At 27.8% G+C, this 15,004-nt stretch overlaps 1 protein-coding gene across 1 annotated transcript; it reads left to right on the top strand.

Moving 5' to 3' along the window:
• The first annotated feature begins 8,736 nt into the window (after positions 1 to 8,736).
• ALDH11A3 (aldehyde dehydrogenase 11A3) lies at positions 8,737 to 14,043 on the top strand. Its single transcript, XM_039034338.2, has 10 exons — positions 8,737 to 9,082; positions 9,278 to 9,471; positions 9,583 to 9,711; positions 10,877 to 10,996; positions 11,247 to 11,383; positions 11,471 to 11,626; positions 11,998 to 12,376; positions 12,730 to 12,846; positions 12,924 to 13,032; positions 13,705 to 14,043. Exons 1-10 carry the CDS (start codon positions 8,938 to 8,940, stop codon positions 13,746 to 13,748), a joined length of 1,530 nt encoding a protein of 509 aa, XP_038890266.1. The 5' UTR covers positions 8,737 to 8,937; the 3' UTR covers positions 13,749 to 14,043.
• Positions 14,044 to 15,004: the final 961 nt, after the last annotated feature.

Raw genomic sequence — 15,004 nt, 5'->3', positions numbered from 1 at the left:
AAAGTTTTTTAAAAAAATAAAAAATAAAAAATAAAAATAAAAATAAAAAAGCTTTGACCTCAAATTCTATTGGGAGAGATGCACTTTTCAATCTTACAAGGAGGGGTGCGGGTAGGTAGAATTTCTTATCATTTGATTTTCCAATTTGAAAATTAATTTAATTATTTTTTTCATTAAAAATTAATCTTTTGTAGGAAAGAATTGTGAATTGAGGTAATAATTTTTAGCACTATTCATTTTAATGAACTTCGAAATATATATGTGAAAAATTTACAAAAATCGGCATAATTAAATGATATATTATGATTAAATAAGAGTTTAACAGATTTATAAATGTATCATATTATTATGCTATAGAGTAAAACATTCTCAAAATTAGATAACATTTTAGAAGGGCTTTTCAATAATAAATAAATAAGATACAATGAAAATATCACTTCCATTTAAATCTACAAACTCTGCATAGCAAAGAGAGGAAGAACATGCTAAATTACAAAGTTAGTCTATAAAATTTTAGGTTTATATTTAATAAGCTTTATAAACTTTAATATACGAGTATCGTCTATGGTTTAAAAAGTGTTTAATATGTTTTTACAACTTTTTATATATGCCTAATAAAATTTAAAGTTCTTGATAACCATTTGATTTTTTAGTATTTGGTTTCTGAAAATTGAGATTATAAACCTTGCTTCCACTTAAAGTTTTACGATTTGTTATTCACTCCCTACGAAACGAAGTAAAATTTTGAAAAACTAAGATTTTATTTGGTATCCATTTCGTTTTTGGTTTTCAGTTTTTGAAAGCTAAGTTTATTTCCTCTCGATTTCATACAATAATTTACATATTTCTTAAATACAAGAGCTGAATTATTGGTCAGCCAAATTAAAAAAAAAATAATAACAACTTTTCTTTTTAGTTTTAACAAATTTGGTTTGACTTTTTAAAACATTTGTAAAAATTATAAAATTTAAAGGTTGAAGGAGTTATTTATAAACATAATTTTCAAAAACTAAATAGTTACAAAATGTGATATAAGAAAACAATTTTAAACATCTTTGTTTGTTTTTTTTTTTTTTTTTTTTATTTAGAATTTGACTATAAATTTAAGTGTTTTTTTTAAGGAAGTTGAATACATAATTGAAAAAAATTAATTAAAAAAAGCCTTAAAAAACAGTTAAAAATGAAATTGTTATTAAAAGAGAATGTCTATCCATTTTTTTTCAAACTAAAAAAAATTGTCCTACCAATTTCTTTATAAATTTTATTAATGACTCAAATTACGAAATTCAAATATGCATATCCTATCCTTTTTAATGATACCCAAAAAAAAAGTGGTTGGATAGTGGGAAAAGTATTGAGTGCAATTCACTTTGTAGAAATGATATTTATTGCCCCTTCTTTTGAAAAGTCCAATAATTGATATGGAGAAACCATGCTTTTTAAGACCACACACCTAAGTTCTATAATAGATCTACCACAAATATTTATCCCTTCCAAATTCTAATATTATTATTATTTTTTAATTGAGCTAGGTCTGATTTAGCTATATTACATATATATAACGATCATTTAATTTGTTTTATTTAGAATTTTTTCGAGTCACAACCAACATATAATTCAACAGAAATAAAAACATGTAATACTAACTTAAAGATCATAGGTTTGATTCTTCCACTCGATTACATTGTAAAAAAATATTAGATTTTATTGGTTGTTATTAATAGTTTATACATCCTTGATAGTCAAACTCAGTTGGGTTAAAAAAACATATATTTTTATATTTGGATTGGTAAAAAAAAAACTACCTAAGCCTATTATACATTTAGTTGGGCTAGGGATATTCCATTGGAATAATATTCCTTTATATACATATATGAAAAATAATTTATGGGATAAATTATGTAAAAAAAAAAATGAAAATCATTTAAGAAATTAAACTTCCCTTTTGCTTTATATGCAACATATATATGGCTATGGAATAGAGACAGAGAAATGGTGGGCCACTTTGCCTTCATTTTCTCACACAATGACCACAAAATATTCACACTCCAAAATGTCTTTTTGTGCACAAATAATTTAAAGGCTTAAAAACCACAGAAATTTTACACTATATTTTCTATAGATGCACCTAACCCCTTTCTTTTAATGTATCACATGCTTTAACAAAAAAAATTTCTTCTGTCAAATAAAAAATATATATTTATCTTCATGTCGATATCAACGGAAATGTCGAAGTCTTAATGTTATAAAAATATAGATCAAAATATTGATAAAATATCAATATTGATAGATATTTTTGAAAATTTTATAATAATAAAATATTTTAAAATTATAAATAAATATTATATCTTTCTTCAAACAAGTTAATTTATATTATATTCATGTTAGTGACTTTTTGTTGCTTTTTTTTCATGTTTCTTGGATTTTTTTTAGTGATATAATAAGAATGTTGAATCACTCTTATATCGATATCTAATCCATGAAAATGTAGAAATATTAACGAAAAAGTTGACAAGTCAATGAAAATGTAGAACCATAGTATTGATATATTATCCTATAATTATTAACTTACACATAAATGTAAGTGGAATAAATTACTCAATAACGACATTGAAATAACTAAAATGAAGATCCAAAATAAGCATAGTTCAATCGACGTAAATTTTATACCGTCGATCTCGAAAAAGTAGTTTCTGTAGTAAAAAAAAAAAAAAAGAAAGTTCATTTCCTCTCTCTGACACACATGCATAGACTTATTATTATTATTATTATATTTCTTTTTTGTTTGGTAACATTCTTATTTTATGATATTTCATAGTCATTGTTTCTGGTGGAATAATAATAAATATTAATTTTTTTAAAAAAGAAAATAAAGATTAAAAAAGGTTCAAAATTTAAAAATTATACAAATTTAACTTCTTTAAAAATTAAAATCAATAAGAAATTATACTTAACAAATTTCACATTTTCTAAAACATCATAAAAGAAAAAAAAAAAAGTAGCAATTAAACTTTGAATATATACCTTCCATAAATTCCCACTATGCATTATATTCACCTCACAAATTCCAAAGGGAGCTTAATCTCTCTCTAAATGGGACCTTCTCAATAAAAGATGAGCTAAGAAAAGAGATTTTGAATTTTAGGTTAGTGACAAAGATGTCTCCATCACCAACCCAACTTTCTTGGAGGATAGAGAACTTTTTAAAACTAAAATTTTAATAAATAAATTAATTAAGCAAATAACTAGGTGAGATGTTCTCTAATTGATTTGTCATCTTTTTTTTTTTTTATACATATATTTTTTTAAAAAAAAAAACTAAAAATATACATTGGGTAAGCATTTATTGGTTTTTACCATTATCATTATTAAGCAATCTCTTACTTTGTTGGTATAATGTTAAGTTTATATTCACCCATAAATTTAAGCTTTTGAATCAATAAATGATTTAATATGATACCAAAGTTGGGTGGTATAGAAGGCCCCACGTTCAAGTTCAAACCACGAAATATAATTCTCTCTCCAATTTATATTGATTTGAGATCACCTAAATTATAATTTTATTAATATTGAAAAAAAAAGAGAGAATGCGGTAAAAGGAAACAAGAAATCTTTTTTTTTTAAAAAAAGGTATAGTTATTAAATGTAGGTTTAAAATACCATCGTGGTTTTTATACTTTGAACTTCATCTAATTTTTGTTGATGTATTTCAAATGTCAAATTTTAATTCCTATACTTTTAATAAATCTTAAATTTAGTCCGTATTGCTTGTTTATTGTTGATTTTATTTTTCAAAAACCTTAGTTACTCATTAGCATTTCTACTCTAAATTTTGAAAACATATTCACATATTATATTTTCTTACATGAAAATCATTAATATTATAATTATTTAGTTGATTTCAATAAAAATTAACTTTTAAGGACTAAATTTAAAATTTATAAAAAATACATGGACTAAAATTGAGCGTTTGAAAGTATAGGAACTAAAACTGAACAATCCTAAAAGTATAGAGATCAAAATAGTATTTTAATCTTAAGTGTATTTTATTTTTAAAAAAAAATTGAAAATGAGAAACGTAAGCATTACAAACCCATAAAATTTTGTTGTAATTTATGTGTTACTTTTCAAAATCTTTGAAGTCTCAAGATCAAATATACCTAATCGAAATAGGTTTCTTTGCAGCTAAAATTGAAATTTTGAAAGGGGAATGTGAAGGGATATGGATAGTTGTGTCAAAAGGCACTACTTTCTATGTAGAAATTGATATGTGAGGAGGGAAAGTTATGGTTTAGGAACATTTACCCATAAAGAGAAATAACCCTCACATATTTGACATATATACCTTATCAATTCAAACTAATCCCAAATATTTGGTGCACTTTTCCCAATAGAGATCATAAGGCTCATGATGAGAGGGGCAAAATGGGAACATGCTTGAGAGAGGAGTTAAGCTTAATATCTATAATTCAAAATGTCATGAAAGTAAGTTTTAAAAATTAAATATAAAAAAACTTTATATTATATTTAATTTATGATATTTATAATCATTTTAGTAGTAAAAATAATAAAGTAATATTTTAATTTATGAACGGGAAAAAAATTAAAATAAGAAGTAAGAAGCAAGAAACGAAATTTGATTTTTTTATATTTTTGAATTTTCATCACAATTTTGATAAAGTTTATGAAAACTACATTTACCAAATGATTTCGTTTTTCATAAGCTTAGAAACAATAAATAAAAAAACCAAAAAACAGAAATGTTACTAAATGAGGCCTAAACCTATTTTGCATGTATATGAATTTTTTTTTCAATTATCAAGTTTCACAAATGTTTGTTTAAATATAAAATATAATTTAATAAGATTAAAAGTTTATGGTAAATGTGATACACACGACAGAATCTTATCAAGTTCATAATTAAAATTGATATTTTTTTTATAATTTATATTTATTTCTTTCATTAATTGATGTATGTATATGTGCTCTCTTTTACAAATAGTATCTCATCTATGTACAATTTTATAATTTTTTATTTATGTATTTTAAGTGTGACAATTGTGGAAGGCTAGTGATTAAATTCATGGACATAGTTACGTTTAAATTTGACATTATTTTAAGGTTTTTATTATCTTTTCTTCTTTTTTTTTTTTAATTAAAAAAATTAGGGATAAATTTATTTTCTGCTTAGTTTATCATCTCTACTAAAACTAGTAAATTATATTTAATTCAAATAATTAAGCATTTTTGTTCATGTAACTTGTATTTGCTATATGAATTTGATCTTTCAAATTTGTTGACTATTCAAATCGTTAAAAATTAAAAAACTTTTCAAAACATACCATTTTTTTTATGCGAGACTTTTTTTCTTTTTGTTCGTGAGATGGTTTATTTTCACAAGTTATTGAAGTTTTAAGGTCTCTTTACATATAAACATGTTATAACATTTTAGGTTGAGTATCTATTTTTGTTAGGAAAATTGTTTCTCTATGGGTAAAGCATCGTGTGTTGGTCAAAGCTGCCTTTATTGGAAGAATATCTCTTATTTGATTATGATTTTTGGTGCCATTTTCCTTTAGTTGTTCTCGAAGGTTATTTATGATATTTTTCAATTGGTATATCTAATATATAAGAACTAAGTTGTAAGCGCGGTTGAAATTTCTTTCCACAGGACACAGTATCCTCCAAACGTAAGTGACTTTGCAACGAACTGGATTACCAACTCTTGTGTTTCTTCTTATTGTTTATTTCTTGTGCTACAAAATATTGTTATATATTATGCTTGACACATGGATTATGTAGTTTGATAGTTGCACCTTTTTTTTTTTCTTTTCAAAACCCTTGAAAGTTTCAATACTATACTTCCAAAAATAATAAAATTAAAGAAACCATGACATTATTTTGAGAAAGATATAACAAAATCATAAAGGACCAAATTGCAACTCTTACAACTAAAAGGATTAAACTGATACATATTATCAAATTAGAACATAAAAAAAAAGTTTTTTTATTTTATTTTTATTTTTATTTTTTTTTTAAAAATTTTAGAAGAAAACAAAGGAAAAGTTTGAACGAGTTGAGAAATTTAAGGTGTGGTGTGTAATGGAAAAAAAAAAAAAAACTCCACAAACACGTTGTGCATGTTTGCATGGAAAACCAAATTGAAAATTTACACAGTAAAAACAGTTTCTACCGAGTTAACTGTCCCACCACTCAAACTCTTTTTTAACCTTCCCTTTCTTACCATCCTCACTCCTACGACTTAGCTAAAATTTTCCTTTCCTTTCCCGGAAAATTATGCAAATTTTCTCGCTATCCAAACACAGAATATATAAACATTAATTATTATTTTGATGGCTCACCTCTCCTACCTCCATTTTCTCACCAACTCTGCCTTCCAAATTGCATCTTCAGGTTACAATACTCTCGTTAAAAAACGTATCATATTTCGAATTATTGATCTTTAGAATGATAATCGTGTCTTATCTACTTAGTTATGTTCAAATTGATGTATTCATGATTCAATATAAGATTGTATGTGAATTTCGGACTTCCTTTTAATGCTCGAAATGATTTTTCAAGGATTGTTATATGATGTATTGATGTTGTTCTTTTCGAGGGAAAGGATGTTAATGTTCTTGAGAGCATATATATGATTCTATATTAGTTTTTTTTTTTTTTTTTTTTTTTTTTTTGGCAATGTGTAGAATAGAAGAGAATCGAACTTTTCACCTCATGATAGTATTATAAGTTTATGACAATTGAATTACGGTTGTTTTGGCAATCATACATTAGTTTTATCAAGGAAAAAAAAACTTTAGAGATTAGTTAGTTTATATGAGTTTAATGTATGATTCATTTTGCTAAAACGACTATTAACTCAAATGACATATAGTTTGTGTTAGAGTATTTATAATGATATTAAAACTATATAATTGATTTAAGTTGTTATTACAAAGCCAATCTATTGAATTGAAGCCTATTTTTAAAACACAATCTGACTAATAGAATTACTAATTCGAGCATAACTATTACTATATAAAACGTCGAGGTATTTATTGTGAATTATATTTATGTTAACCATTAGTTTATTAGTTTCATGATCATCATGTGATTAAGTAGGCTATTATTCCTTGAAATCTCCATTTTAACCTTTGGTTTTATTTGAAATAAAAATTAATATATATATTTGTTTTAATTGCATCAAAAGATACAGGTGGTGTTCTTGTTTCTCTCAAGCCAAGGAATCCAAAGCAACTAATTTTCTCTTGCACCATGATGAATTCAGGTTCTAACACATGTAACATGTGTTTTTTTTTTTTTTTTTTTTTTTTTTTTGGAAAAAAACAAACATTTTGAAATTTTTAATGAAGATTTAAGTTAATTGAGTAATAATATTAGCTAGAAAATCAAATCGCTCATCTCAAAATTCTATATTAGGTTGAGTTACATTCACGTTGATTTTATCTTTATCTTTTAAAATTCGAAAATTGAGTCAAGATATAAAACCAAACAATAAATTTATCTTTTGTGTAAAAAAATTATTACTTTTGTTTTTTTAATTTTGAAACGAGAATTTAGCATCATGTTTAAATTAGGATGAAATCGAGATCAGAATAAATTTAACTACAGTTCGATTTTATTTACTAATCTTAGAAATGTAATTAAATCCAAACAAAATTTAGAAGAGAAAAAGTAAAAACAAAGATGGGAAGATCCACAAGTTTGGGAGCTCAAAAGTATGAAAATCCCAAAATTTAGTGGTAATTAAGCAAATATTGAAAAAAAAAAAAACACATTCTCATGTTGGTTAATATATATATATATATATATATATATATATATATATATATATATATATATTTATTTAATATACAATGTTGTTGGTAACTGAAAACAATAAACACTAATCATTCAATAAGCTTCCTATATTTTTGGCTCTTTATTTTCTTATGATCCATCCCTTTCATGATACTAAATACCCATTTTTTTTTTTTTTGGTAAAAAAACCCAACTTTTTATGTTTCAACTATTGATTACATAATGACCTTCAACTTTCTCAGATTTAAAAAATATCCATATCCTTATAACTAAAATATTATCATTGACTTTTCATAAACGTTTTAGACTACTTTTCAAGTAGATATTCATTAGAATGTTAGGATCCAAATTTTTTTCATAGGTCCTAGTTAATTACAAAACCAATATGGACTTCAAACATAGTTTTGAAATCTCCACAGTAACATTGCAACTTCTAAAAGAATATGGACATCTTTGAAACAAAATAAAATTCAATAGTTTTTTTTTTTTTTTTAAATTTACCTTTATATTTATTAAAAGGATCAAAATACCCCATATTTTGGACATTCTTCAATTTTAGTCGTCGTATTATTTAATATCCAATTTTAAATTTTATTGAAATTGATTGAATAATAAAAATAATCTTTAAGGGAAAATTCAAAATTTATAGTGAAAATACTAAAAGGTAATAAATTTTTTTGAAAAAGTAAACAATAAATTAATAAAATAGATTAAATTTAAGATTTATCGAAAGACAAACTAAAATTACATAAATTTAAAATTTATTGAAAAAAATGATATTTTAACTAAATTAAGATCTAAAAACTAAAAGAATTTTTATTTTTAGAATTTGTTTTTTTGTTTTTTTTTGTTTTTTAAAAAAGGCTCAGTTTGCCATAAAAAGACAGTAGAGTGTAAAAACAGTTAAAATGCTCACATGGCGAAAGAGAAGCCACTCCCTGGTTTGAGCCTTTCACATTCAAAAGCGTGGCACTTCGTCCTCCTCCTTCCTATTTATACCAACAACCCATCATCCAAATTCAGCCACATACTCTTCTTTTCATCTCTTTCAATTTCTTCTCTCTCTCTCAAGAATCTCCTCCAAATTCCCCCTATTCCTTTTTCTCATCAATTTCCATGGCGGGTAATGGGGTTTTTGCAGAGATTCTCGATGGTGAAGTCTACAAATACTATTCCGAGGGTGAATGGAAGAAATCCTCCTCGGGGAAATCCGTCGCCATTATCAACCCCACTACAAGGAAGACTCAGTACAGAGTTCAAGGTATAACCCCATCAAAAAAACAAAACAAAATCCCCCCATTTCCATGTTTTTCTGTTTGTTTTCCTTTTAATTCTGAGGTCCTGAAGTCAATTTCGAGACGTTTGTTGAAAAAATGTTGTGGGTTAATAGAAATGTTTGTGAATTATGAGAATGTTTGGAAGGTAATTAATGCCTGTAAGGTGTTTGTTAAAATAGCTTGTAACCAAGAGGAGGTTAATAAAGTGATGGAAATAGCCAAAACTGCTCAGAAATCATGGGCAAAGACTCCATTGTGGAAGAGAGCAGAGCTACTACACAAAGCTGCTGCAATTTTGAAAGAACACAAAGCCCCCATTGCTGAATGTTTGGTGAAGGAAATTGCAAAACCAGCCAAAGATGCAGTGACTGAGGTACTATTATTGAGTTACATTTGTTGTTTGTTTTTCTTGTTTTTGTTGGATTTTTGGTAGCTTTTACTGTGGAAATGTGAAGTTGTGGTAATGGGTTTGAATTCTGTGAAGGTTGTGAGGTCTGGGGATCTTGTTTCATATTGTGCTGAAGAAGGTGTTAGGATCTTGGGTGAGGGGAAGTTCTTGGTTTCCGACAGTTTCCCTGGAAATGAAAGGACCAAATATTGCCTTACTTCCAAGGTAAATGTTCTCATCTTTTCTGTTTTGTATGTTTCGTTGGGACATAATTACTTTTAGATGATTAAGCACTTTATGTCTTAAATGTTTGTCTTTCAATGGCTAATATTTCATCTTAATCATTTATGACCTACTTTATTACTCTGATTACTCTTAAATCTTTTTTTTTTCTCCTTATCATCTATTTTCATGCTCTCACTACTTTCTTTTTTCTCTAAACTCTACCCATACCTTTTCTGGATCGCTTTTTACCCATATATTCTCTCACTAACCTTTTATTTTCCCATATGATACACTTTTTAGACTAAATTACAAAAAATACCCTATATTTTTTTCATTTGTTTCAAAACCATCTTTAAATTAGACATTTGTTAGAATGTTTTTGGTTTTAGTTAATTGCTACATCTTTAGATTCCATATATATATTTTTTCTTTTTGTTTATTTAACAAGATATCTCTTCACACGTTTCTGTCGCAAAATTTTTTTGGGTAATATTTGAGTGCATTCCAAAATGCACTTATTTCTGTGTTTTCTCTCTCATCACTCAAAAAAAAAAAGAATTAAACTATTTCAAAAAAGAAATATAAAGAATTTGCCACATGACTAAATTATGATTTGACAACTTAGTGAATGTACAAATATAGGTGATGTTCAAGATGTACCTAAGTATTTTCTTTTTTTATACACTACTTTTCTCACTATTCTTTCTTTACATATTCTCTCTCATTTGTTCCTCCCTTTACACATTTTCTCTCGCAAAATTTTTTTCCCACATAGTTACTTTCTCTTGTTAATCTCTCTCTGCTTCAATTTCTGTCACTAATCTTTCTTTTCGTTATATAATTTTTTTTTGCCAACATGAGCGTAATTCAGTTGACATAGTGCTTGTACTATCAACTTTGAGATCAGAGATTCGATTCCCCCATCCCACACTTTAATTATAATACCTTTGCAAAAAAAAAAAAAAAAAAAATTGGGTAATATTTTTGTCTTTATCTTAGTAATTTATTATTATCTTAATTACTCTTCTAATTTTCGTGATTTTCCAATTTTTGAAATATTTTTTAAGAAAAATATTAATCATAAAAAGACGGATAAAAACACCTTTAGAAGTATTTGAAGTTGTTAACATTTTTTATGCACCACTTTTGAAATTGAAAAATCCAGATCCCTCTTGGTGTGATTTTAGCCATTCCTCCATTCAACTATCCTGTCAATTTGGCTGTTTCAAAAATTGCCCCCGCTTTGATTGCTGGAAATTCTATCGTCCTCAAGCCTCCAACTCAGGTACGTTACACAAAATTAGCTCATCATACATGATTGTGGTCTCTCTAATGCATTCTTCATTGATGAATATTGAATAAAATAACTCAACGACTGACTGTAAACTCCTGTTCTGTTTCATTTTTCTCAAGCGGATCATGAGAAAACACAACCAATATCTAGGCTCATGAAGTAGATTGAATAAGAAAAATATAAGAGAGCTGACATTGTAGAATTTGTTTGTCATCTGTATAATGCTCTTACTATAATGCAGGGCGCAGTTTCTGCTCTCCACATGGTACATTGCTTCCACCTAGCTGGTTTTCCAAAAGGCCTTATTAGTTGTGTCACTGGAAAAGGTTCCGAGATAGGTGATTTCCTCACGATGCATCCAGGTGTCGACTGTATAAGGTAAATACTGCTTCATTCTCGCTTGATGATGATTTATGAGATCTTCTATTCGTGTGACTCGGTTTTGTACTTGTTTTTTCTGTGCAGCTTTACTGGTGGGGATACCGGTATTGCAATTTCAAAGAAAGCAGGCATGATACCTCTTCAGATGGAACTGGGAGGCAAAGACGCCTGCATTGTGCTCCAGGATGCAGATCTCGATTTAGTTGCTGCTAACATTATAAAGGGAGGCTTTTCTTACAGGTGAGAGCAGATCCTTCTCAAATTCATTCAAGGGTTTATTCATAAATTTCTAGGCACAGGAGATATGTTCAAATTTGCGCTTGGAACATGCCTGCTTTCGTTCATTTATACTGGTTGATACCAGACTCATATTAGCTTCCCATTTTCCATTCTTTGTCATGAGTGAAAAGCTTAACTAATTGGCTGATTTGATAGAAAGAAGAAAACTTGTTCTTGTCCTTCATGTTTAGAACAGAGTAGGTTGTTTTTTGTGAACTGATCTTGTGATGATCTTCTTCTTATCAAAGTCATTTTTTCTGAAAATTCATTTTCAAAAGCTTACTGATAGGTGTCAACTAAGTTGCTTGGTACTTATTTTCTTTTGACGACAGTGGCCAAAGGTGTACTGCCGTAAAAGTTGTTTTGGTAATGGAGTCCGTCGCAGATGCTTTAGTCGAGAAAGTAAAGGCACGGGTGGCTAAATTAACTGTTGGTGCCCCTGAAGATGACTCAGATATTACTCCAGTCGTGACCGAATCCTCGGCGAATTTTATTGAAGGGTTGGTAATGGATGCAAAGGAAAAGGGAGCAACATTTTGCCAAGAGTACAGAAGAGAGGGCAACCTGATTTGGCCCTTGTTATTAGATAATGTTAGGCCTGATATGAGGATTGCATGGGAGGAACCTTTTGGTCCAGTTTTGCCAGTCATTAGGATCAGTTCTATTGAAGAAGGAATCCACCATTGTAATGCTAGCAACTTTGGACTTCAGGTATAAAATAAAGTCTCATTTAGTTATTCTGAGAAATGTGCTTTACCTTCTACTAAGTTGTGTAGAAATTCTTAAATTGTCGATTGAACTATAAACTTAAGCCGATGAGTGAAGGCAAATTTAATAGTATATCATCTAACAAAAATAACTCGAGCTTCTTCATTTGGAAACGGTTTTGAGCACAATGTTCTGTTTTTAGAACAAAAATCTTTTAGAAACGTGTTTGAATAATTGTTTTTTCTTGATTTCTTTTAGTATATGCTCACAAATGACCTAAAGAAAGATCAATTTAAAACTATATTTAGCAAAACTTTCAACATTGCTATTTGAGTTGAGTAATGTGTGAAAAACAGGGATGTGTCTTCACAAAGGACATTAACAAGGCGATATTGATAAGCGACGCAATGGAAACTGGAACAGTTCAAATCAACTCTGCACCTGCTCGAGGACCTGATCATTTCCCATTCCAGGTACCGTAAATATCTAAAATGGCCACCATTATTATCAAAACGTCTATCGTTTTTATGAACTCGAGGGTGTGGAACAGGGAATCAAGGACAGTGGAATTGGTTCTCAAGGTGTTACCAACAGCATCAACATGATGACCAAAGTGAAGACAACAGTTATCAACTTGCCAACACCTTCGTACACCATGGGTTAGTTTGTTTATTAGCTTTATGAGCCAGCTTTATGCCTTAGTCTTAAGCTAAATAGTGTTAAAAAGAAAATATCTGGTGTGAGTTTTGTTTGTAGTCTCTTCAATATCATGTTATCTTCTTAAATTAGTTCTTTCCCTTCCACTCTTGCCCAATGAAATCATTAGCAAGTAAGCTAACTTGTACTTTTCAATAAAAATGCTATAGAAGTTAAAAAAAAAAATGGTTTTATGCTTTCTTATATTCCTCTCAATTCGATAAGAATTTGTACATATATATAGCTTTTGTTATAGGGAGCATTTTAAAGAGAAAATCAAAATAATTAGACATATTCTTGTTTTTAAGTTAACAAACAACATGAGTAAATGGAGATTCAAACCTTTGAATTCTGGGTCAAGTATACAATGTCATAACCAATTGAGTCATACCATGATTTTAAACCTTGATGGATATCACTCGAATTTTATTCTGTTAGAACCATTTTCAGACTAAAATGGTTGAATTTTGCAAGATTTTGTTGGATTTTTTAAAAATAAAATTACCGATTTAACTTTGTTATATTTTAATTTTCTATCAATTAATAAATTAAAAATAGAGGGGTATATTAGCAATTTTTTATTTGTCATCCATTGGAGCCTAAAATTTGATTTGTTCCCATGTGTGCCTTGTTAGGAACCAAGTCTATTAGTAAGAGAGGCCTAGGGTCCAAATTGTGAGTGGATTTGACAATGTGGGCAGAAATAGAGCTACAAAATTGAAAAGCCAGCCACTGAAGATCCCCAAAATTTTGGTATTTCCCAGCAATTTTAACTAGGTTAGATTAGTCATTAGTGTTTAATAATAATAATAACAATAATAATAATAATAATAAACTAATGCAAAATTTTCAATGGTGGATTAGTATTAGACTTTCCTTATGATTTTCTTTGTAGTTCCTTTTTTCCATCGGAATCAATGGTGTAATAATGTTTTGATTTGCCTCTCAATCATTAATAAATTAAAATTCCCATATATTGACCCTCCCTCCAAATATATATATATATATATAAGAGAGAATTACTGAATATTACTTCAGACGACGACGTTATGATTATCATTACTCGTGTCATTAGATATTGGTATTTTCAATTCCAGATAGATTTGAATATGATCTTCTTTATTGATAACCCTAATGTTTGATTTGTTTCTCTATCATTATAAATTAAATTCCACATATATTAACCAAAACAAAATAATATAGGTTTGATATATATAAGGATTACTAAGTAATCCTTAAGCCAACTTTATCATTAGCACCACTCGCCTGTTTAAACATTTGTATCTTCATTTATACATTAATGTAATATATAAAAACATAATCAAAATAATAAAATAAAATGTATCCTTTGTTTTGTTTTATGTAATGATTTGGGTCATGATTGATATGACATTTTTGGAAAAGAATAATCCTTATGAATGGGGAAATACACTTCGATTATATCACATTGATATATTTTTCTCAAACATATATACTTGGTGTCGAAACAAAACTTTTAGGTAGTTAAACTAATTGAAAGGATGGTATGAACTACTCTTTTGCAAAAGTTAGGGAACATTAAAAACTATTTTTAAAGTATTTACATGATTTATTAAAATAAGAAAAAATTGTACAGGCCACCCCTATATTATGAAGTTTGTTGCAATTACATCTTAAACTTTAAATTTCATCAATTAACTCCCATAGTTTAATAGTGTTGCAATCAGAGCCTTGTATTAATTGATGTTCAATTAAATATGGACAAACTTGTCAATTGACAAGTCTATGAAGAAAAGGAAGAAAAATGTTTATTGCTTAGGGGAGCTCTCGCAGTCACCGGCAACAATCTTGGACTGCTGAAGGGTTGTTGCATCGTAGCAGCTTCAAGTTAGCCAAAATTAAAAATCCAACCAAGTCTTGTAATGGAAAGGAAAAAAGATCACCACAAATTACTTT

The sequence above is a fragment of the Benincasa hispida genome, chromosome 6, assembly GCF_027475165.1.
Source record: "Benincasa hispida cultivar pf3 chromosome 6, pf3_genome.v1.1, whole genome shotgun sequence".
Taxonomy (NCBI): domain Eukaryota; kingdom Viridiplantae; phylum Streptophyta; class Magnoliopsida; order Cucurbitales; family Cucurbitaceae; genus Benincasa; species Benincasa hispida.
The sequence above is the reverse complement of the archived record's forward strand: the minus strand, read 5'-3'. Positions and strand labels throughout refer to the sequence as shown.